We start from the raw sequence: 23,184 nt of genomic DNA on the forward strand, positions 1-23,184 counted from the left end.
TTCCATTTTCCTAGTTAGGGGAAAAAGAAGAGCTTGAGGAGGGATAAAAGGTAGGAAAAAGATTTTTTAAGCCACCTCTTAGTAACCATGTTACGGAAACAGGGCCCAAACTAAGAGCTCTCAGCCCTCCAGAGTATAGTTCTATAATCTAGATTTCTTGGTTTGTAAATCCCAGGATTTGTTCTATTAAAAAGAGCAAATTCTTGTCAATTGTCATTATCCATTGCATTGGTCACTAGCTGAGGATTACCACTCAAAGAAATTCACAAAATAATTTTCTAACAAATAGAAAAAAAAAAATTTAGAACCCTAGTAAGAAGTTGTTTTTTTTTTTTTGGAGACAGAGTCTCACTGCGTCACCCAGGCTGGAGTGCAGTGGTGCGATCTCGGCTCACTGCAACCTCTGCCTCCCCGGTTCAAGTGATTCTCCTGCCTCGGCCTCCCGAGTAGCTGGGATTACAGGTGCCTGACACCATGCCCAGCTAATTTTTTTGTATTTTTAGTAGAGACGGGGTTTCACCATGTTGGCCAGGCTGGTCTCAAACTCCTGACCTAGGGTGATCCGCCCACCTCAGCCTCCCAAAGTGCTGGGATTACAGGCGTGAGCCACCATGCCCAGCCCCTAGTAGGAGTTTTGAACAAATACAACATGTATTATAGAAAAATACTCAGAAAGCTGACCATATATCCTGAATTTTTCAATAATATCATTCTTGTTTTTTATGCTTTTCACTTAAAGGGAAAAGAAAGGGAAATGATAATTAACTGTCTTTAAGAATAAAATATGTTAGAGAGTATCACAAAATGGGAAAATAGTATAAGTATCACAAAAGTTAAATATGAACAGAAGTGATATTTTATTAATAAATAGGATAAATTCTAACTACTTACCTCCAGTAGTCTGTTGAAGGCTATTTCCAGTGTTAATATCCAAAAATGTCCCAGTTCCCATGGTTAATTTCACATCACCTGTTTGGAAGCAGCACTCTCCAAACATGGCTGATTGCTGGTCAGCAACCTACCAAAAATGTTCAAATGTAAACCCATTGCCCTTAACAGTGGCCAATTTTATTATAGCCCATTGTCTCACTTATTGTACTCTCATGATTAAACATCTTCATTTCTTTTTCCTTTTCCTTAAAATTAAAAAAAAAATCCCAAAGAGAATAGGGGGCAACAACCATAGGATAGGAGTCTCCCTAGGACTAATACTCTGCAGATAACTAACATGCCTCAGGAATTGTTTTTATTATGGGTTTTTTGTTGTTGTTGTTTTGTTTTTTAGAGACAGGGTCTTGCTCTGTCACCCAGGCTAGAGTGCAGTAAGATCACAGCTCACTGTAGCCTCAAACTTCTGGACTCAAGTGATCCTCCTACCTCAGCCTCCCAAGTAACTAGGACTACAAGGCAGCTAGGACTACAGGTGCACACCACTACACCCAGCTAATTCTTTTTCATTGAGACAGAGTCTCACTCTGTCGCCAGGCTGGAGTGCAGTGGCGCGATCTGGGCTCACTGCAACCTCCACCTCCTGGGTTCATGCCATTCTCCTGCCTCAGCCTCCCAAGTAACTGGGACTACAGATGCGCGTCACCATGCCAAGCTAATTTTTGTATTTTTAGTAGAGGTGGAGTTTCACCATGTTGGCCAGATGGTCTCGATCTCTTGATCTCATGATCCACCTGCCCCAGCCTCCCAAAGTGCTGGGATTGCAGGCGTGAGCCACTGAGCCTGGCCAATTCTTTTAAATTTTTTTTGTAGAGATGGGGTTTCACTATATTACCCAGACTAGTCTCAAACTCCTGGCCTAAGGCGATCCTCTCACATTGGTCTCCCAGAATGTTGGGATTACAATCGTGAGCCACCATGCCTGGCCTGCCTTAGGAATTTTTAATGGGTAACCTACTTCACGACTTTTAAGTATCTGTGAATAATCTTAGAAACGAAGGTAAGAGGCCGGGTGCGGTGGCTCACGCCTGTAATCCCGATACTTTGGAAGGCCGAGGCGGGCGGATCATGAGGTCAGGAGATCAAGACCATTCTGGCTAACATGGTGAAACCCGGTCTCTACTAAAAAAATACAAAAAATTAGCCGGGCCTGGTGGCGGGTGCCTGTAGTCCCAGCTACTCGGGAGGCTGAGGCAGGAGAATGGCGTGAGCCTGGAAGGCGGAGCTTGCAGTGAGCCGAGATTGCACCACTGCACTCCAGCCTGGGCAACAGAGTGAGACTCCGTCTCAAAAAAAAAAAAAAAAAATGATGATAAGAATAAAAATGATACCCAAAAAAAACTAAGATTTTTTTTCATTTTCAACTTATATTCATTTCATTCATTAGTCAAAATAACTAACCCTCACAAATTTATTTTATTAAACAATATAAAACATAGGTAAATGTTTTGATATAAATAGATGTAAGTAAAAACCATCTATTTCCCAACCATACATTTTTGTTAAAATAAAAATTGTAACATTTTGTTAATATAGTCAAATGTAGATATACAAACAGCAACATTTTAAGGATCAAAACTCATCTAAAGGCTGGGCCTGGTGGCTCATGCCTATAATTCCAGCACTTTGGGAGAACTGAGGTCAGAAGTTCGAGACCAGCCTGGCCAACATGGTGAAACCCCATCTCTAGGAAAAATACAAAAATTAGCCAAGCATGGTGGTGCACACCTATAGTCCTAGCTACTCAGGAGGCTGAGGCAGAAGAGTCGCTTGAACCCCAGAGGCGGAGGTCACAGTGAGCTATCGGTGAGATCATGCCATTGCACTCCAGTCTGAGAGACAAGAGTGAAACTCCATCTCAAAAACAACAACAACAACTAATTTAAAGAACCCTCTGTCACTAATTGGTAACTCTTCCAGCCATACCTTAATCTAACCCTGCATCCATGCCTTCACTGAATAAGACCAATCCTCTCTAAATGATAATGAATTTGTAACTTGGAAATTAAATTCCCTTTCCCTCAGCTGCTCCCCCAGCTACTGTGGAGACTGCACATCTTGCAACAGGTGGTCTATACCTCCTGCTTAAGCTGCCGCAGGAAATCAAAGGCAATGTGAAAGGACTCTTAAAAATCAAAAACAGGCTTGGCACAGTGGCTCATGCCTGTAGTCCCAGCACTTTGGGAGGCAAAGGCGGCGGAAGGCCCCAGTCTAGGAGTTCGAGATTAGCCGGGGGAACATAGCAAAATCCTATGTCTATCAAAAATACAAAAAATTAGCCAGGTGTCGTGGCACACACCTGTGGTCCCGGCTACTTGGGAGGCTGGGGTGGAAGAATCACCTGAGCCCAGGAAGCCGAGGCTGCAGTGAGCCGTGATTATACCACTGCACTCCAGCCTGAGTGACAGAGTGAGACCATGTCTCAAAAAAAATAAAAATAAAAAATGGCAAATATTTCATTATTCTACAAACTTATTTACTGGTAGATGCTGGTTAAGGACTTTATTAAATGTACATACAACTTTCTCTGCTAGTTTAAGTTGCTCTAACACTGTTTGTGGTTACACTTTATCAAACAGAACATAAATATTTGCCCCATCACTGAGTTTTGTCTCAGAGTACCAAATGTAAACTAAATACTACTCAGAATTTTAAAAAATTTTTAAAAATTTAAGTTTTCTGAAAAACAATATACAGGCAAGTCAGAAAAGGTTATAAAGTACTTCCATGATAGAATACTGGCTCAATGGTCCCCTTCCCAAAAATATAGCAGATACTCTGGTCATATCCAGGGACCTTTAACTTAAAAAGAAAAAAAAAATACTTTAATCTTACTCTGCCAAAGACCTTCTGTTTCTCTTAAAGCTAGTCCCAATTATTAATACATATTACTTTAGTTTATACTATACAAAGGGAATCCCTCAAGTTTCCTACTTACCAAGGCAACTATTGGTATAGGCACACCAAATATCTCTTCATCCACTGATCCAAAATTGTGGCTTCAAATAAAATTCATTAAAAAGTTAGTTACAGCTCTAGAAACATTAGTTTTAAAACTCAGCAAATTGTTTTTTTGCATAAGCCAAAAAGTTACATAATGAACACACAAGTCCTTCAAACATGTAATAAAATGTTTTTCCCCAGAAAACAAAATGAATTCAAGAACCATTGTGCTGGTTACTATGTCTGATGTTTATTATTACCTTGTGTCCCTCACGGGAGGTAGGAGAGAAAGTGGTATCGAAATTAGAGAGGTAATCATCCCACTCCAACACATCTGAGCATAAAAACATATCATCAGAATATACATATTTACATATATCAAACCTCTACACATATATCAAAACATCATGTTGTACAGGATATATTTGTCAATTAAAAATAAACTAATTTTAAAAATTTAAATCTAAATTTAAATTTAAATCTAAATTTAAATCTAAATTTAAATTTAAATCTAAATTTAAATCTAAATCTAAATTTAAATCTATATTACACAAAAATGTGTGATTCAAAAAGAAGAAAAAAATTTTTTACCTTATATGGGTCAAAAAGTCCAGTTGTACTAGCATTTGAAAAATCTGTGGCATATACAGAACCTAAATTTAAATAGGAAAAATACATTTATTATCAGACAGTATAAATCAACACCTATCCATAGTATATAATATAGACCTTTGTCTACCCTCAAATTCATTCCAAAATGTGTATTTTCTTTTTTTTTCTTTTTTTTTTTTTTTGAGATGGAGTTTCACTCATTGCCCAGGCTGGAGTACAAAGGCACGATCTTGGCTCACCGCAACCTCCGTCTCCCAGGTTCAAGTGATTCTCCTGCCTCAGCCTCCCGAGTAGCTGGGATTAGAGGCATGTGCCACCATGCCTGGCTAATTTTATATTTTTTAGTAGAGATGGGGTTTCTCCATGTTGGTCAAGCTGGTCTCGAACTCCCGACCTCAAGTGATCAGCCCGCCTCAGCCTCCCAAAGTACTAGGATTACAGACGTGAGCCACCGCACCCGGCCCAAAATGTGTATTTTCAATGTGAAGTCTCCAAAAGCAATTTCCCACTTAATATTTATGAACTTTTATAGTTGTGCAAAAGTACTTACATACATGTTGTCACTTTATGATCTCCCAGTTTAAAGATGACAAAGAGGCTCAAAGATGTTAATGTCACCCATAGTTATACCCACTAACAAAAGGGCAGATTTGTTACTCAACTTGTCTTATCATCCTTGAAATTAAGACTGTTCCCCAGTCTTATATTGAAGTTTCATCACAATTTATTTAAAAATTGTCCTCCTCTTATAATAAATCTAGAATAAGTCAAGCTTTACTAGAACATGTTGTTATTACAGTACCAAAGAGCAGTACGTCTGGAGTACAGGAAGGGGGAAAAAAAAAAAAAACTTCTGGCCAGGTGCGGTGGCTTATGCCTGTAATCCCAGCACTTTGGGAGGCTGAGGCAGATGGATTGCTTGAGTCCAGGAGTTCAAGACCAGCCTGGGCAACATGGCAAAACCCTGTCTCTACTAAAAATGCAAAAAATTGGCCAGGCATGGTGGCACATACCAATAGTCCCAGCCACTGAGGGGGCTGAAGCGGGAGGATCGCTTGAGCCCAGGAAGCTGAGGCTGCAGTGAGCCATGATTACACCACTGCACTCCAGCCTGGGTGACAGAGCGAGACCCTAGCTCAAAAAAAAAAAAAAAAAAAAAAGTAACTTCTACTTTTTTTAGGCAAATCATTTCTCTTGATCAAATTTCGGTTATTTAAAATAGATCTTCCAGGTCATCTTTACCTTTTGTGAGCTTATATAACAACCAGGTATCAATAGTCCCAAAGCAGCAATTTTCTTCTTCAACTGCCTTTTGCACCTTGAAAACACAACAGCACAAAATCGATTCAAAAAGGCTAAATTACTAAGTGCATGATTAAATGCAGATCAGTGATACAATATAAACCCATTTTTATAAAAATTAATATGTACACAAAAAAATTTCTAGAATATATTCCAAATGGTTCTAAGTGATTATTATATAGGGCATGAGATCTAGCCAGGGGAGAGAGGGAAGATTTTCATTCTCATACAATATTTCTGAAAGGTTTTAGTTTTATACCAAGCATGTGTTAGTTACTTTGGTGTTTTTTTTTTTTTTTTTTTTTTTTTTAAATAACAAAGTATACACATTTTTAGTTTAAACATACACTAATCGGCTGGGTGCGTTGGCTCATGCCTGTAATCCCAGTACTTTCGGAGGCCGAGGCAGATGGATCACCTAAGGTCAGGAGTTCAAGACTAGCCTAGCCAACATGGTGAAACCCCATCTCTACTAAAAATGCAAAAACGGGTCGGGCATGGTGGCTCACACCTGTAATCCCAGCACTTTGGGAGGCCGAGGTGGGCGGATCACGAGGTCAGGAGATTGAGACCATTCTGGCTAACACAGTGAAACCCTGTCTCTACTAAAAAATACAAAAAAAAATTAGCTGGGCATGGTGGCGGGCACCTGTAGTCCCACTACTTGGGAGGCTGAGGCAGGAGAATGGCATGAACCTGGGAGGTGGAGCTTGCAGTGAACCGAGATCACACAACTGCACTCCAGCCTGGGCAGCAGAGTGAGACTCTGTCTAAAAAAAAAAAAAAAAAAAAAGCCCAAAGCTGGGATGGCATCCTATGGCCCACAGGCCAAATCCAGCCTACTCTGTTTTTGTACAGCAAATTAAAAATGGTTTTCATAATTTTTAATGGTTAAAAAGACAAAAGGAGAATATTTTGTGACACATGAAAATTATATGAAACTCAAATTTCAGTGTCCATAAGTAAAGTCTTATTGGAACACAGCTATGCTCATTTGCTGCCTACGGCTGCTTTCATGGCAGAGTGGTTGTGACAAAAACCTTATGCCCCTCAAAGCCTAAAATATTATTAACAGGCCAATTCTTGGCATAAAGCATGCCAAGGGAAACAGAAGTGTTAACACCTCTTTAAACTATAATAGCTAGTAGAGAAACTGAAATGCCTGTTAGGGTGTTATTAACATACTGAAAAACAATTTCTTGAAACAAAGTTTATCACCTTTATAACTCTTATTTGTCCTTCAAGACCAGCATTTCCTGGCTTTGTCCAAGCCTGCCCCACTCCCACACTCCTTCTAACTCAGTCTGTAGCATTCTGTGGATAGCTTCCATTTAGCCATTATCTCACACCATTACTGCCTCCCTACTAGACCCTTAGCTCTTTAAGGGCAGGGACAAGATTGCATTTATATTCATATCCCCAACACCTAGGAGGGTTCCCAGCAAATAGCAGATGTTCCAAAAAATACTTAAGTAAGTAAATAACTGAAATAAAAAGAAAAGCAAATGGAAACATTTAAAGATAAATTATACTTTAATAGTAGAAAGGATCAGTAAAATGAAAACAAATGACATGAGTTCCAAAAACGAGGTCATTTGTAAGTTATTTATAATACAAGTACTTTAAGATTCCATTCAAGAGTTATGCCACTTAAATATAGAATGCTTTAAAGTATTATTACATTTCAAACTCTTGTTAAATTTAGAAAATTTTATTCTAAACTTTGTTCCAGATACAACTTTTTTTAATAGCCAAAAGTTAACTTGTATTTCAGTGAGTAGCACAATGCCTGACAGGTGGTAAATTCATCCATCTATTAAAAAAATATTCATGAGTCAAGGCCTCTGATAGGTGCTAGGCCCTTAGGAGGCTAGGGTGACACAGAGTAGACATCAGGGCTTCCTAAGATAGGAGGACCTAGTTCAACCCCCCTCACATTGGCTAAGGACTACAAATTGCTCTACCCTAAGAGTAGGAGTAAACTAGAAGAACAGGCTCTCATAGGAACTACAAGTCAGATTTGAATCATCTCAATTATTAAGGTGGATTGAGATAATCTTGTTAACTGGAAGAATGGAAAAAACAAACATAAATCATATCAAGAGCAAGACAGTATTATGTTAAGGCTCTCAAATGCTACACACAATTTTACAGATATAATGTCAAGGTCACATATATACACATATATACAAATACATAACCAGGCATATGAAGAAAAACAAAAACAGGAAAAAAAAAAAAGACAGTCCATGGGAGCTACAGACGATGGAATTCACAGTCGTGGACTTTAAAATAAACATGCTAATTATGTGGGAAAAAATAAAAATTATAGAACTAAAAAATTAAGAACTTGATGGGTTTTAATAGCACATTAGAAACAATTGAAGAGTGAAAAATAGATTGGAAGACAGGTTGGAATAGACTGGGTAGAATGAAGCACAGAGAGACAAAAGGATGGAAAATATGTAAGACAGGGTTAGATATACAGGGGATTTAGTGAGAAGGTCTAAATTTGAAAATGTACAAGAGGGGACTCCAATTTCCGTCTGATAGGTAAAGAGCTTGGAAGTCATTACTTACATCCTCACAAAAAAAAAGTTGAGCAAACTGAAAATCAACAACTCTCCTTAGATCCATAGAGAATTGAGGTCATAGGGCAATGGCCCATATTTGGGCCTTGAGAAAAAAAGAAGATAAGGAGAATGGAGCAGAAATTATATTTGAAGAGATAACACCTGGGAATTTTTCAAAATCAACAAAGACCTCAAGCAACAAATTCAAAAAGCCCTACAAACCTCAAGTAGCTTGCATAAAAGACACTAAACCTAGATAATAAGCACAGAAAACATGTTTGATAAATTCAATATCCATTCATAATAAAAAGTGTCAGCAAACTTAGGAAAGAAAGGGAACTTCCTTAATTTGATAAAGCATAAAGGATAGCACCCCAAAACCAAATTCATACTAAGTAAAGAAATGTTGAAAGCCTTTGGTCCAAGATCAGAAACAAGAAAAAGAATTAATGATCACTCCTTCTAATCAACATATCCTGGAGGTCCTTGCCAATGAAAAAGAAAAAAAGTGTTAAACCAGCAGAAAAAAAATCTAGTCATCTGCAAAAGACATAACTGTACACACAGAAACATCCCTTGCAAAAAAAGCTATTAGATAAGTTACTAGAATAACTAAGTGAATTCAGCAACATTACTGGATTAAAGGTCAATTCACAAAAAGTAACTATATTTCTAAAGACCAGCCAAAAAGAAGTATAAATAATTTTTTTTTTTTTTGAGACAGAGTTTGGCCATGTCACCCAGGCTGGAGTGCAGTGGCGCAGTCTCAGCTCACTGCAACCTCCACCTCCTGGGTTCAAACGATTCTTCTGCCTCAGCCTCCCGAGTAGCTGGGACTACAGGTGCGCGCCACCACGCTCGGCTAATTTTTGTATTTTTAGTAGAGACAGGGTTTCACCATATTGGCCAGACTGGTCTTGAACTCCTGACCTCGTGATCCGCCCACCTCGGCCTCCCAAAGTGCTGGGATTACAGGCATAAGCCACTGCGCCTGGCAAGAAGTATAATAATTTAAAGGGCTAGTTAAAATAGCTACAAAAGATATCAATTGCCTAACAATAAGTCTACACATTAAAAAAAAACTTTAAGTGGGGCTAGGTGCAATAGCTCACACCTATAGCCCAGCACTTTGGGAGGCCAAGGTGGCAGGATCACTTGAGCTCAAGAGTTTGAGGCCAGCCTGGGAAACATAGCAACACTCTGTCTCTATTAAAAGTGAAAATATTTGGCTGGGCGCTGTGTCTCATGCCTGTAATCCCAGTACTTTGGGAGGCCGAGGCAGGTGGATCACTTGAAGTTAGAAGTTCAAGACCAGTCTGGCCAATATGGTGAAACCCCATCTCTACTAAAAATACAAAAATTAGCCTCCTATAATCCCAGCTACTTGGAAGGCTGAGGCAGAAGAATCACTTGAACCCAGGAAGTAGAGGGTGTAGTGAGCCGAGATGATGCCAATGCATTCAACCTGGGTGACAGAGTGAGACTCTGTCTCTAAATAAATAAATAAATAGTGAAAACATTAGCCAGGCATGGTGGCACACGCCTGTAGTCCCAGTTACTCAAGAGGCTGGGGCAGGAAGCTCACTTGAGCCCATGAGTTTTGAGGCTATAATGAGCCACGATCATGCCGCTGCACCCCAGCCTGGGTGACAGAGCAAGAATCTGTCTCAAAACAACCAAACAAAAATTTTTTTAATGGCAAAAGATCTGAACAGACACCTCACCCAAGATATACCGATGGTAAATAAGCATATGAAAATATGCTCTGTATCACAAGTCATTAGGAAACTGTAAACAATGAATATTACTACACACCTATTGAAACAATAAGATACTACTACACACCTATTAAAATAGCTAAAATCCAAAGCACTGACAACATCAAATGTTGGCAAGGATATGGAGCAAGAGGAACTCTCCAACTGTTGGCGGGAATGCAAAATGACACAGCTACTTTGGAGGATAGCCTGATAATTTCTTACAAAACTAAATGCAGTCTTACCATATGATCCAACAATCATACACCTATTTACTCAAATGAGTTGAAGATTTATGTCCAAATAAAAACCTGCACACAAAAGTGTATAGCAGTTTTATTCATAATTGCCAAAAACTGGAAGCAACCAAGATGTTTTTCAACAGGTAACTGGATAGGCCGGGCACGGTGGCTCATGCTTGGAATTCCAGCAGTTTGGGAGGCCAAGGCAGGTGGATCACTTAAGGTCGGGAGGTTGAGAGCAGCCTGGCCAATATGATGAAACCCCGTCTCTACTAAAAATACAAAAATTAACTGGGCATGGTGGCAGGCACCTGTAATCTCAGCTACTTGGGAGGCTGAAGCAGGAGAATCGCTTGAACCTGGGAGGTGGAGGTTGCAGTGAGCTGAGATCATGCCACTGCACTCCAGCCTGGGTGACAGAGTGAGACTCCGTCTCAAAAAAAAAAAAAAAAGGTGATTGGATAAACTGTGCCACATTCAGACAATAGAATATTATTAGGTGATAAAAAGAAATGAGCTATCAAGGCACAAAAATTCATGGAGAAACCTTAAATGCATATTGCTAAGTGAAAGAAGCCAGTCCATAAAGTCTATATACTATATGATTCCAACAATATGATATTCTGGAAAATACAAAGCTATAGACACAATAAAAATATCAGTGTCACCCAGGGTTCAGAAAGAGATGTGAGTAGGTGAAGGATAGGGAATTTTTCAGGACAGTGAAACTATGGTGTATAATAGTACTGCAATGGTAGATACATTACATTAATAATAATGTTTCCATATTGGTTCATTAATTGTAGCAGATGTACCACCATAATACAAGATGCTAATAACAGCAGAAACTGTTGGGGAGTAAGGGCATATGGAAACTATATTTACTGCTGAATGTTTCTGTAAACCTAAAACTACTCTAAAATTAAAGTGTATTAATTTTTTAGAAAACAAAGGACTGAGGTGCTTCACAAAAGGATATACAAATGGTAAGTATGTGAAAAGACATCAACTTTGTTAGGAAATAGAATAATGCAAATTAAAGCCACATGAAATTGAGAAGTGTGAGTTTTCCCATACTGTTCCTTTTTCAAGATTCTTTTGCTAATTTGGGTTCCTCAAATTTCTATGTGAATTTTAGGATCAGCTTGTCTGCTACAAAAATAAAAAAGCAGGAATTTTGGTAGAAATTGTATTGTACCTGTAGATAAATTTGAATACTATAATCTTAACAGTATTAAATATTCCAATCCATGTATATAAGATGTCTTTCCATTTATTTAGGCCTTCATTAACTGTATTCAACAATGTTTTGTACTTTTCAAAGTATATATTTTGTAGTTAAGCTTATTCGTATGTATTTTATTCTTTCTGATGTTTTTGTAAATGAAATTGTTTTCCTTCTTTCTTTTTTTTGGAGGGGGGAGACAGTATCTCGCTCTGTTGCCCAGGCTGAAGTGCAATGGTGTGATCTCAGCTCACTGCAACCTCTGCCTCCCCAGTTCAAGCAATTCTCCCGCCTCAGCTTCCCGCGTAGCTGGGATTACAGGAGTCCACCACCATGCCTGGCTAATTTTTGTATTTTTAGTAGAGACGAGGTTTCACCATGTTGGCCAGGCTGGTCTCGAACTCCTGATCTCAGGTGATCCACCCGCCTCGGCCTCCCAAAGTGCTGGGATTACAGGCACGAGCCACTGCGTCCAGCCGAAATTGTTTTCTTAATTTCATTTTCTAGTTGTTCATTGCTAGTATATAGAAACACGATTAATTTTTAGCTGTGTGCGGCGGGTCACACCTGTAATCCCAGCACTTTGGAAGGCTGAGGTGGGAAGATTACTTGAGCTCAGGAGTTCAAGAGCAGCTAGGACAAAATAGTGAGACCTTGTTTCTACAAAAAAAATTTAAAAATTAACTGGGGCCAGGCACAGTGACTCACACCTGTAATCCCAGCACTTTGGGAGGTTGAGATGGGCGGATCACTTAACATCAGGAGTTAGAGACCAGCCTGGCCAACATAGCGAAACCCCGTCTCTACTAAAAATACAAAAGTTAGCTGGGCGTTGTGGCGCACGCCTGTAGTCCCAGCTACTTGGGAGGCTGAGGTAGGAGAATCGCTTGAGCCTGGGAGGCAGAGGTTGCAGTAAGCCAAGATCATGCCACCGCACTCCGGACTGGATGACAGAGTAAGACTCCATCTCAAAAAAAAAAAAAAAATTAACTGGGCATGGTGGTGTGCGCCTGTAGTCCCAGCTACTCCAGAGGCTGAAGTAACAGGATCTCTTGAGCCTGGAGGTTGAGACTACAGTGAGCTGCAATCGTGCCACTGTACTCAAGCCTGGGTGACAGACTCTATCTCAAAAAAGAAATTTTTTTTTTTTTTTTTGTATATTGATCTTATACCCTCCGACCTTGCTAAACTCATTTATAATATTAGTGCTAATTTTTTTAGGAAATTCCTGAGGATTTTCAATATACAAGATCATGTCATCTGCATCATAGAGATAGTTTTACTCCTTCCTTTCCAATCTAGTTGCCTTTTATTATAGTGTCATGCTCAACCGCCCGGGCTTAGAACCTCTCATACAATGTTAATTAGAAGTGGTGAGAGTGGACATCTTTGTCTTGTTCCCAAACTTAGGAGAAAAACATTCAGTCTTCAACTATTAAGTATGGTGTCGGCTGTGGGTTTTTCAAAGATCAGGTTGAAGGAGCTTCCTTCTATTCCTAGTACATTGAGCATTTTATCATGAAGAGGGGCTAGATATTGTGAAATGCTTTTTTCTATATCTACTGACATGATCATGTGTTTTTTGTCCTTTATTCTATTAATACGGTGTATATTAATTTTCTATTTTTTTACATTTACCAGTTTTTATAAAAGATCCATATTAATTGATTTTTGAATGCTAAACCAATCCTGTGTTCTTGGGATAAATCCCACTTAGTCATGATATATAAACCTTTTTATGTGTTGCTGGATTTGACTTGCTAATATTTTGTTGAAGTTTTGTGTGTGTATGTGGTTTCCTTCCAGAGACAGGGTCTTGCTCTGTCATCCAGGCTGCAGTGCAGTGGTGGTGTGATCCTAGATCATTGCTGTCTCAAACTCCTGGACTCAAGCAATCCTCCCATCCCAGTCTCCCAAGTAGCTGGGACTACAGGTGTGTACTACTATACCCAGCTAATTTTTTAATTTTTAATTTTTTTGGAGAGATGGTGTCTTGCTATATTGCCCAGGCTGGTCTTGAACTCCTGGGCTCAAGCAATCCTCTTGCCTTAGACTCCCAAAGTGCTGGGATTACAGGCATGAGCCACCACACCCAGCCTTGTTGAGGATTTTTGCATTTGTATTCATAAGGAATATTGGTCTATCAGTTTCTTTTCTCTTGATGTCTTTGATCTGGTTATCAGGGAATACTGGCCTAAAAGAAAGAGCTGGGAAGTATCTCTCACTCCAATAATGGAAGTATAATCCACTATTGATAGTGGGGTATTAAAGTCTCCAACTATTACTATTCAATTGTCTATTTTCCCCTTCTATTTTTTGGAAGAATTTGTGAAAGGATTGTGTTAATTCTTCTTTAAACTTTTGGTAAAATTCACTAGTAAAGCCATCTGGTTCTGGGCTTTTCTAGGTGAGAATTTATTATGTATTATTTCAATCTCTTTACTTGTTATAGATTTATTCAGATTATTTATTTCTCCTTATTTCCAGTAGTTTGTATATTTCTAGGAAATTTTTCATTTTATCTTGGTTATATAATTTGTTGGCATGCACTTGCTCATGGTATTGCCTATTAATCCTTTTTATTTCTGTGAGGTCAGTATTAATATCCGTAATTTCATAATAATTCATAATTTTAGTTATTTGGGTTTTCTCTCGTCTTTGTCAGTTTAGCTAATCTTTTCAAAGAAGCAACTTTCAGTTTTATTGATTTTCTTCACTGTTCTTCTATTCTCTATTGCATTAATTTTGTTCTAATTCCATTATTTCTTTCCTTCTGCTTGTTTTGGGTTTAGTTTGCTCATCTTTTTCCATGTCGTAAGGTAGAATGGTAGATTATTGACTTGATATTTTGCTTCTTTTTAAATACACTCTTCTACATGTAATATAGTCTTGCTATAAATTTCCTTCTAAGTACTTTATCTGCATCTAATAAGTTTTGGTATGTTGTATCTCATTTTCATTCACCTCAAAGTATTTCTTAATTTCTCTTATGATTTCTTCTTGGACCCATTGGTTATTTTTAAGTGTGTTGTTTAATCTTCATATATTTTTTAACTTCCCAAGTTTTTTCTGTTACTTTTAATTTGAAGCCTTTACAGTCAGACAACAGACTTCATATGATTTCAATCCCTTTAAATTTATTGAGGCTTGTAGTATGGCCTAGCCTATGATCTATCCTGGAGAAAATTCCACGTACACTTCAGGAGAATGTATATTCTGTTCTTATGTAGAGTTTTCTATAAATGTCTCTTAGGTTTAGTTAGTTGTTACTGTTAATCAAATTTTCTACTTCCTTGTTAATCTTCTGTCTAGTTATTCTATCCACGATTGAAAGTGAGGGCCAAGCGCGGTGGCTCTCGCCTGTAATCCCAGCACTTTGGGAGGCCGAGGCAGGTGGATCACGAGGTCAGGAGATCAAGACCATCCTGGCCAATACAGTGAAACCCCGTCTCTACTAAACATACAAAAAATTAGCCAGGTGCAGTGGCGAGTGCCTGTAGTCCCAGCTACTCGGGAGGCTGAGGCAGGGGAATGATGTGAACCTGGGAGCTGGAGCGCACAGTGAGCCGAGATCACGCCACTGCACTCCAGCCTGGGTGACGGAGTGAGACTCCGTCTCAAAAAAAAAAAAAAGGAGAAAAAAAAAAGAAAGTGGGGTATTGAAGTCTCCAACTATCACTGCTCGACTTTCTATTTTTCCCTTCAATTCTGTCCATTTTTGCTTCCTGTATTGTGGACCTCTGTTATTAGGTGTTTATAACTTATATATTTATGATGAATTGACCATCTTATCATTATAAAATTCCCTTTTTATCTCTAGTAACATGTTTTTGTTTTAAAGTCTATACTGTCTGATGTTAATATAACCACTCCAGGTTTTTACAGTGACTGTTTACATGATATATCTTTTCCACTCACTTACTTTTAACCTCTTTATATTTTTTAAATCTTAAGTGTGTCCCTTATAGACAACATATAGTTAGATCTTGTTTTTTTATCCAGTCTAAAATCACACTCAGATATTATTACTCACCAACTAGGATGGCTAAAATATAAAAGACTAATAATGTCAATTATGATAGTAAATGAAATAAAAAGTCCTCTGATCACATACTGATAGAGTGTGTAAATTGTCATTATCACTTTGCAAAAGTGTTTTGACATTATCCATTAAAGATAAAGACATATGGCTGGGCATGGTGGTTCACGCTTGTAATCCCAGCACTTTGGGAGGCTGAGGCAGGCAGATCACGAGGTCAGGAGTTCAAGACCAGCCTGGACAACATGGTGAAACCCCATCTCTACTAAAAATACAAAAACTAGCTAGGCATGGTGGCATGCGCCTGTAATCCCAGCTACTCAGGAGGCTGAGGCAGGAGAATCGCTTGAACCTGGGAGGCAGAGGTTACAGTCAGCTGAGATCGCACATTGCACTCCAGCCTAGGTGACAGAGTGAGACTCTGTCTCCAAAAAAAAAAAAAAAAAAAGGTGAAGATATATATATACATTCACGCCCTAAAAATTCCATTCCTATGTACAGACATAGCAATTACATGTACACCAAGAGATGCATTATTCATAACAGCTGAAAACAGGAAATAACCCAAATGTACATGAATAGAATAGACAATAAACTATGGTAAAATCATACATTGAACAGCAAATAGCAATGAAAATATAAGCAAAGTAATTTACACACAACATCGCTATATGTCAAAAACATAATGTTGAGCAAAAGGAGTCTGACAGAAAAGAATTCCACTGACATAAATCAAAGATATGGCTGGGCGTGGTGGCTCACACCTGTAATCCCAGCACTTTGGGAGGCTGAGGCAGACGGATCACCTGAGGTCAGGAGTTTGTGACCAGCCTGGCCAACATGGTGAAACCTCGTCTCTACTAAAAATACAAAAAATTAGCCGGGCGTGGTGGCGGGCACCTGTAATCCCAGCTACTCGGGAGGCTGTGGCAGGAGAATCACTTGAACCTGGGAGCCGGAGATTGCAGTGAGCCGAGATCACACCACTGCACTTCAGCCTGAGCAACAAGAGCAAAACTCTGTCTCAAAAAGAAAAGCAAAACAAACAAAAAAAAAAAACAAGATGCCACTTTGTCTTCCATTCCAATATGTGGTAGACACTTAATTTTCCCTCAAATAATCAAATTACTATCTTTATTCCTTTAATTTTTTCTTCCCCATAGTCTTTATATGGTTTCCACATACACACAGTATTTTCTTACCTCAGTCAGGTTCTGCAAAATCCAGACCAATCTCAAAGAAGTCTGCTGGGTTGTGAAAGTGAACAAACTGGCTGTAAAAAGTCGTTTACTTCTAGTGAAGAAGTGAAGTACTCGGCAAGAACTGTGAAATATCTATATTTTAAAAAACATATTTTAGGAAAATGCATTTAATAGTGTTTAAACTTTCCACATCAATTCTATATACATGCAAACAAACCCAATAACAAGTCATTTAACTACTTATAATAGTGTTTTCTGCACTTAAGAAAATAAAAAACAGCAATATTATCCTAAATGGGCAGTTTGTATTCTAACATATGAAATGCAACACATCTACTTTGAATTATTTTAGCAAATACCAGATGCTCAGGTACCTACTATAAACTTTTCTTAAAAAAAAAAACTATATTTTTACCTCTCTACCTATTTTTAACTATGATAGTAAAGGGAGAGACTCTAGGAAGGAGGCTATATTTGTAGTATTCTTATTTCAGTGGGATATGTACACTTTAAGTTTATTGCAGGCCTCCCAGATAAATCTATACTATTTAGTAGAATAGCATTAATTCACTACTATTCTAATAGTAATAACATCTATATAAAGTTATCAGCTAATCTTTGATTTTGAAGGCTCATAGTCCAAATATTTTCACATTAATCATAATCTTGTCTCTTAGCTTCAAGCTGCCTCTATGAATCAAAGACCTGAGAACTCTTAATACTAGACAATGAAGGATAAGCTCTTATTAGCTTTTTTTCTTTCCTATTAGAAATTAAGTTAGCACTAACACAGAAATTTCCTTATACATTAAGTACTTAAAATCTGGTTGTATGATTTTATTTAATACTACCTATACTTATCTAATGATCAAAGATAAAACATAAGCAAAATCTTTAATTTACAAAAAGCCTTAGGTACACAGAAAACAAGCTTTGAGTTTTAAGGTCTTCAAGACATACTGGGAAAAAAAAAAAAAAACCCTATCCTGCCACACACTACAGGGATATAGATGGACACTTCAACTTGTGAAACTGATGTTTTACAAAACACTTATGAAGTATTGCCCACTTCTTGTTGAACTTACCCACTTTTGTTAATCCTACCTCACTCCCTAAAATAAATTTAAAGATGTTGGTTTATTTGTGAAAAGTAATAATATAATTTTTTTCTTTCATTTTTAATTGATAACACATCAATTAAGAAAATTTGTAGACTCAGTTCTCTCTTTCAGTCTTGTCCTTTTAACTTCCTTCTCATCTTATTCAGTGCTCACACTTTCTTTATTTCTATATATACACACACACACACACAAACACATACACACACACATAAATATGGTTTTTTGTTTTTTGTTTTTTTGAGTGAGTCTCACTCTGTTCCCCAGGCTTACATTTTTTTGCTTAGAGTGCTGGAGTGCAATGGCGCAATCTCAGCACAATGCAACCTCCGCCTCTGAGGTTCAAGCAATTCTCCTCCCTTAGCCTCCCAAGTAGCTGGGATTACAGACGTGGACCACCACACCTGGATAATTTTTGTACTTTTAGTAGAGATGGGGTTTCACCATGTTGGCCAGGCTGGTCTCAAACTCCTAACTTCAGGTGATCCGCCCACTTCGGCCTCCCAAAGTGCTGGGATTACAGGTGTGAACCACCGCACCTGGTCATTTCTTTATATTTCACATGGCATATAGATTTTTCACATTATTTATTAAAACATAAGACTTTTTAAAAGTATTTAAGGTGACCACCCATAAGCCTTCTTCTGATTTGTTATAAGAAATAATTTAAACTAAAATGGGCAATTCCTCTTTACACACCCTACACTATTCTCATAAAAAATTAGATTTAGGACACTTCTGAGATCTTCTGTTAAAATGTAGATACCTCAGGATGGGTGGTGAGGTCATACAAAAATATTACAAGCTCTAATACCTGCACTTTTAGACAACATATAAACAATTAGCATCTTCATTCATATATCTAATGAGTATTTACTGAGTAACTTATAGCATACCAAAGACTGTTGCTAGGCCTTGTAAAAACAAATTGAACAATATGGGCAGAATCCTTGTCTTTTTAAAATTTACATTTTAGTGAGAAGACAAATAAGCAATCAAATCAATAAATAAGATGATTTAAGAAGACAGACTGTAAAATGAATCATTATTTAACATGCTACTAAGAAATGCATCCTGATTTCAGAGATGTTAAAATATAACTTATACATTGCTGATGGGAAAGTAAATGGTATAGTCACTCTTGAAAAGAGTTTGGCAGTTTCTTACAAAAGAAAACATGCAATTACCATATGACCTTGAGGTTTTTATCCCAGAGAAATAAAAAGTTGCATTCACAGAAAATTCTATACAAAGAACGTTCATAAAAGCTTTATTTGTAATAGCCAAAAACTGGAATCAGCACAGATGTCCTTCAACAAGTGAATGGTTAAATAAACTGTGATACAGCTGTATATTGAATACAACTCAGCAATAGAAAGGAACAAACTACTGATACAGGCAACAACTTGAATGAATCTCCAGGGAATTATACTAAGTGAAAAAAGCAAATCCCAAAAGGTTATATATTTAAAAGTATAATCCTATGTATATAACATTTTTCAAATTAGAACATTTTTTAAATGGAGGACAGATTAGTGGTTGCCAGGAGCTAGGAATGAGAGAGGGTAGGGAGGTGTATAGGAGAGTGGTCGATATAGTTATAAAAGAACAACACAAGAGATCTTTGTAGTGATGGAACTGTTCAGTATCTTGCATATGCTCCTGGATACATGAACCTACAGATAGGAAAAAATTGTATAGAACTTACATACATACACATACACACACACACAAACACAGACAAATATAAAGTAAAACTGGGGAAATCCTAATAAAATTTATGAATTGTATTAATGTCAATGTCCTGGTTGTGATGTTATACTATAGTTTTTCAAAATTTTACCATTGGGAGAAAGTGCAAAGAGTCTAAGGGATCTTTGTACTGTTTCTTACAACTGCATGTGAATCTATAATTATTTCCATTTAATTTTCAGTTTAAAAAATGTTTATCTAAGAATCTTTGAAATTTAGTAAGTACAATGAAGGAAACAAAGGGCAACATAAGAGATTGAGGGCAAGGGGGTTCCTTTAAGTAGGATGGCAGGGAAGGGCTCCCAGATGTGCTACATGAGCTCGACCCTAAAAAGATGAGAAGGATCCAGCCATGATGGCAGAGAGACCCCGTGCATGTACAATGGCCTTAAGGTAAGAAAGGGCTTGAGTGCTACAAGAACAAACACAGGCTGAAAAAGATGGAGTTGCTAATCTTTAGCAACCTCAGGGAGAAAGAGGTCTAGGAGGTGGTCAGAAGTGTAGAAAGAGCCAAACCTTGGTAAGGAGTTGGGATTTTATGCTAAGAGCAAAGAGAAGAAAGCCTTAGCAATCATTAGGCAAGAATAAGAACAAAAAAGTAAGAGGAAGACCGGGCATCTGGGGAGACTGGAGGAAAGCAACAGTGGCAAGAGACTGCAAATACACCTCAATTACTTCACCATTTTGCTTCAGACTAGCCTTGGCCAAACTAATGACATTGGTGCCAGTTGTGGCAAAAACACTCTAAACATTTCCAAGGGCCACAATCAAACCATTAGCAACTGGAAAGGGATGACTGCAAAGTGGGGCTCCTTCACTGCCAGGACAGGCCCTTGAATTATGTGTGCTAAACTGTGAAAGCGTGTGTTTGTGTAAAGTTTTTTGCTAAGAGAACCACAACTTTGATCATGCGCATGTTCATTATCAAGTAGACAAAAGTGCTTTAAATGCTCAATTTTGTGCTTGAGGTCACAGTTCTGCATTATGATTGGAAATTTGAGGCTAGGCATGGTGGTTCATACCTGCAATACCAGCATTTTGGGAGGCTGAGGTGGGCGGATCACGTGAGGCCAGGAGTTCAAGACCAACCTGACCAACATGATGAAACCCTGTCTCTACTAAAAACACAAAAATTAGCCAGGCGTGGAGGCATGTGCCTGTAATCCCAGCTACCCAGGAGGCTGAGGAAGGAGAATTGCTTGAACTCGGGAGGTGGAGGTTGTGACAGAGGGAGACTCCATCTCAAAACAAACAAACAAAAAAAGATTTGAAATATGAGACATATTATGGAAGTAAATGTTTTCAAATCACAATTTTTCTTTTCAAATCACAATTTTTTTTCAAAGCAATAAAAGTGTTAAACACCTCAATGACCAACTTAAAGAATGTTTGATGAACTATTAAAAACTAAAATTATATATTAAGGTATAAAATTATAGATTATAAATTGCATAATTTAAAATCATACAATTGAGTGTTCATGACATTTCCTTATAACCACTTTTACTCCCTTAATTACTGTGTCCTTCTTGTTAACAGCACCTCTCACAAGTTATTGCAGCAAGGCACATTTTTCTATATTAAACTATCAAAAAGGAAAATCAATTCAGGTGAGATTATGGCAAAATTGTTTCACTCATGCATTGCTGTTATATTCTGTAATATATTCACATTTGTTTTCATATTAAATTAATATCATCAAATACTTATCAAGTAAAACTGATGCTGTAGACAGTCCCCTGGGCGCCATCTGATACCAGTACACTAGCAGAGAAGGCATTCAACTGTGAGGCATTATAAGTTTAGAATAATTAATATGGGCCAGGCGCGGTGACTCACACCTGTAATCCCAGCACTTTGGGAGGCCGAGGCAGGTGGATCATCAGGTCAGGAGATCGAGACCATCCAGACTAACACGGTGAAACCCCGTCTCTATTAAAAATAGAAAAAATTAGCTGGGCATGGTGGCATATGCTTGTAGTCCCAGCTACTTGGGAGGCTGAGGCAGGAGAATCAGGTGAACCCAGGAGGCAGAGGTTGCAGTGAGTGAGCTGAGATCGCGCCACTGCACTCCAGCTTGGGCGACAGAGCAAGACTCCATCTCAAAAATAATAAAAATAAAATAAAATAAAATAATTAATATGGAATATTGATTATGACATAAAATACTGTAGGTCTGACACCACTCAAGGAGCTGGAAAACTGTTTTACCCTTTGACTCGGGAATCTCACACTCAGGAGTGAGGGCAATTTGAGACAAATAACAGAAGAACAGCTGATTTCATGATGTTGCTATTGTCACTGTCACCATCATCATTGTCATTTACTGATGCCTACTATGTATCAGGCATAATTTGGTATTGTTGGCTTTGAGACAGGATCCCACTGTGTCACCCAGATAGAGTGCCCTGGAGTGCAGTGGCAATCACTGCTGCCTCAAACTCCTGGGCTCAAACAATCCTCTCACCTCAGCCTACCAAGTAGCAGGGACTACAGGTCCACACCACCATGTTCAGCTAATTTTGCATTATTTGTAGAGATGAGGTCTTACCATGTTGCCCAAGCTGGTCTTGAACTTCTGGCCTTAAGCAATCCCCCTGCCTCAGCCTTCCAAAGTGTTGACATTACAGGTGCAAGCCATCACGCCTGTAATGATAAGAGCTTGTAACAGTCTGCTAGTTATCTATAAAATCTCAATATCCATCCTGAGCTTTTATAAAAGATGAAATTTGGGCATTTCATTCATCTAGTCTGTATCTTTTCCATTTCTCAAGGACAGAAACACAAATTCTCACTAACATGTGAAACTCTGGTCCACCACAAACCTCCTTAGAACTTCCTGAGGTACAAGTACTGAAGTCTACCACATACGCCTTTGATTGACTATTATTAAACTTCACTGGAATGGGGAGTGTGTGCATATGCCTTCTTAATGTCCTAAAACAAAATAGGTAGGAAATAATACAATTAAGTCTACAATTAAGGGACATTTACAGAAAAAAAAAACCAATAATATCCAAATCACACAAGAAAAAGATTACCTTCATAAGAAGAGAATTATTCCAAGATTTTACAAGTTCAACAGCTCTTAAGTCTTGCCAACTTATAAAGTTGTGAAAATGATTTCCTGTTTTCCTAGAAAGAATAAAACAGTATTTTGAGACCTAGCATAAATCAGAGACTATGTTAAAGATGTGCCATAAGAGAACAAAATTAGAGGCCACACTGTAATTGCAAAGTATAATTTACTTAGATGTGGCTTTCTGAATGATTTCTTCTTGATTTTATAAGTTGAACACACTGCACAACAATTATGTGACATATAATATGAAATGTATATACTTCCAAAACCAAAACTAACTAAGGAAAAGGCCTTTGAAGACCTGCTCTACACACTTTAAAAGCAGATTTTTTAAAAGCCAATGCTTTTCCCCTTTATTGCACTTATCCTGGTACACATAATCCAATAAA

General features: G+C 38.1%; 1 protein-coding gene across 1 annotated transcript in view; it reads right to left on the minus strand.

Annotated features, from left to right (window-relative positions):
- GK5 (glycerol kinase 5) overlaps positions 1-23,184 on the minus strand; it is a 74,193-nt gene that overhangs the window by 30,803 nt on the left and 20,206 nt on the right. The window contains exons 4-10 of the mRNA XM_054480207.1: positions 22,755-22,848; positions 16,844-16,975; positions 5,746-5,821; positions 4,483-4,544; positions 4,152-4,225; positions 3,887-3,947; positions 892-1,018 (exon numbers count right to left, since the gene is read on the minus strand). Of these exons, the coding sequence (XP_054336182.1) occupies positions 892-1,018; positions 3,887-3,947; positions 4,152-4,225; positions 4,483-4,544; positions 5,746-5,821; positions 16,844-16,975; positions 22,755-22,848 (626 nt within the window). The remainder of the gene's footprint in view (positions 1-891; positions 1,019-3,886; positions 3,948-4,151; positions 4,226-4,482; positions 4,545-5,745; positions 5,822-16,843; positions 16,976-22,754; positions 22,849-23,184) is intronic.

The sequence above is a fragment of the Pongo pygmaeus genome, chromosome 2, assembly GCF_028885625.2.
Source record: "Pongo pygmaeus isolate AG05252 chromosome 2, NHGRI_mPonPyg2-v2.0_pri, whole genome shotgun sequence".
NCBI classification, from domain to species: Eukaryota; Metazoa; Chordata; class Mammalia; order Primates; family Hominidae; genus Pongo; species Pongo pygmaeus.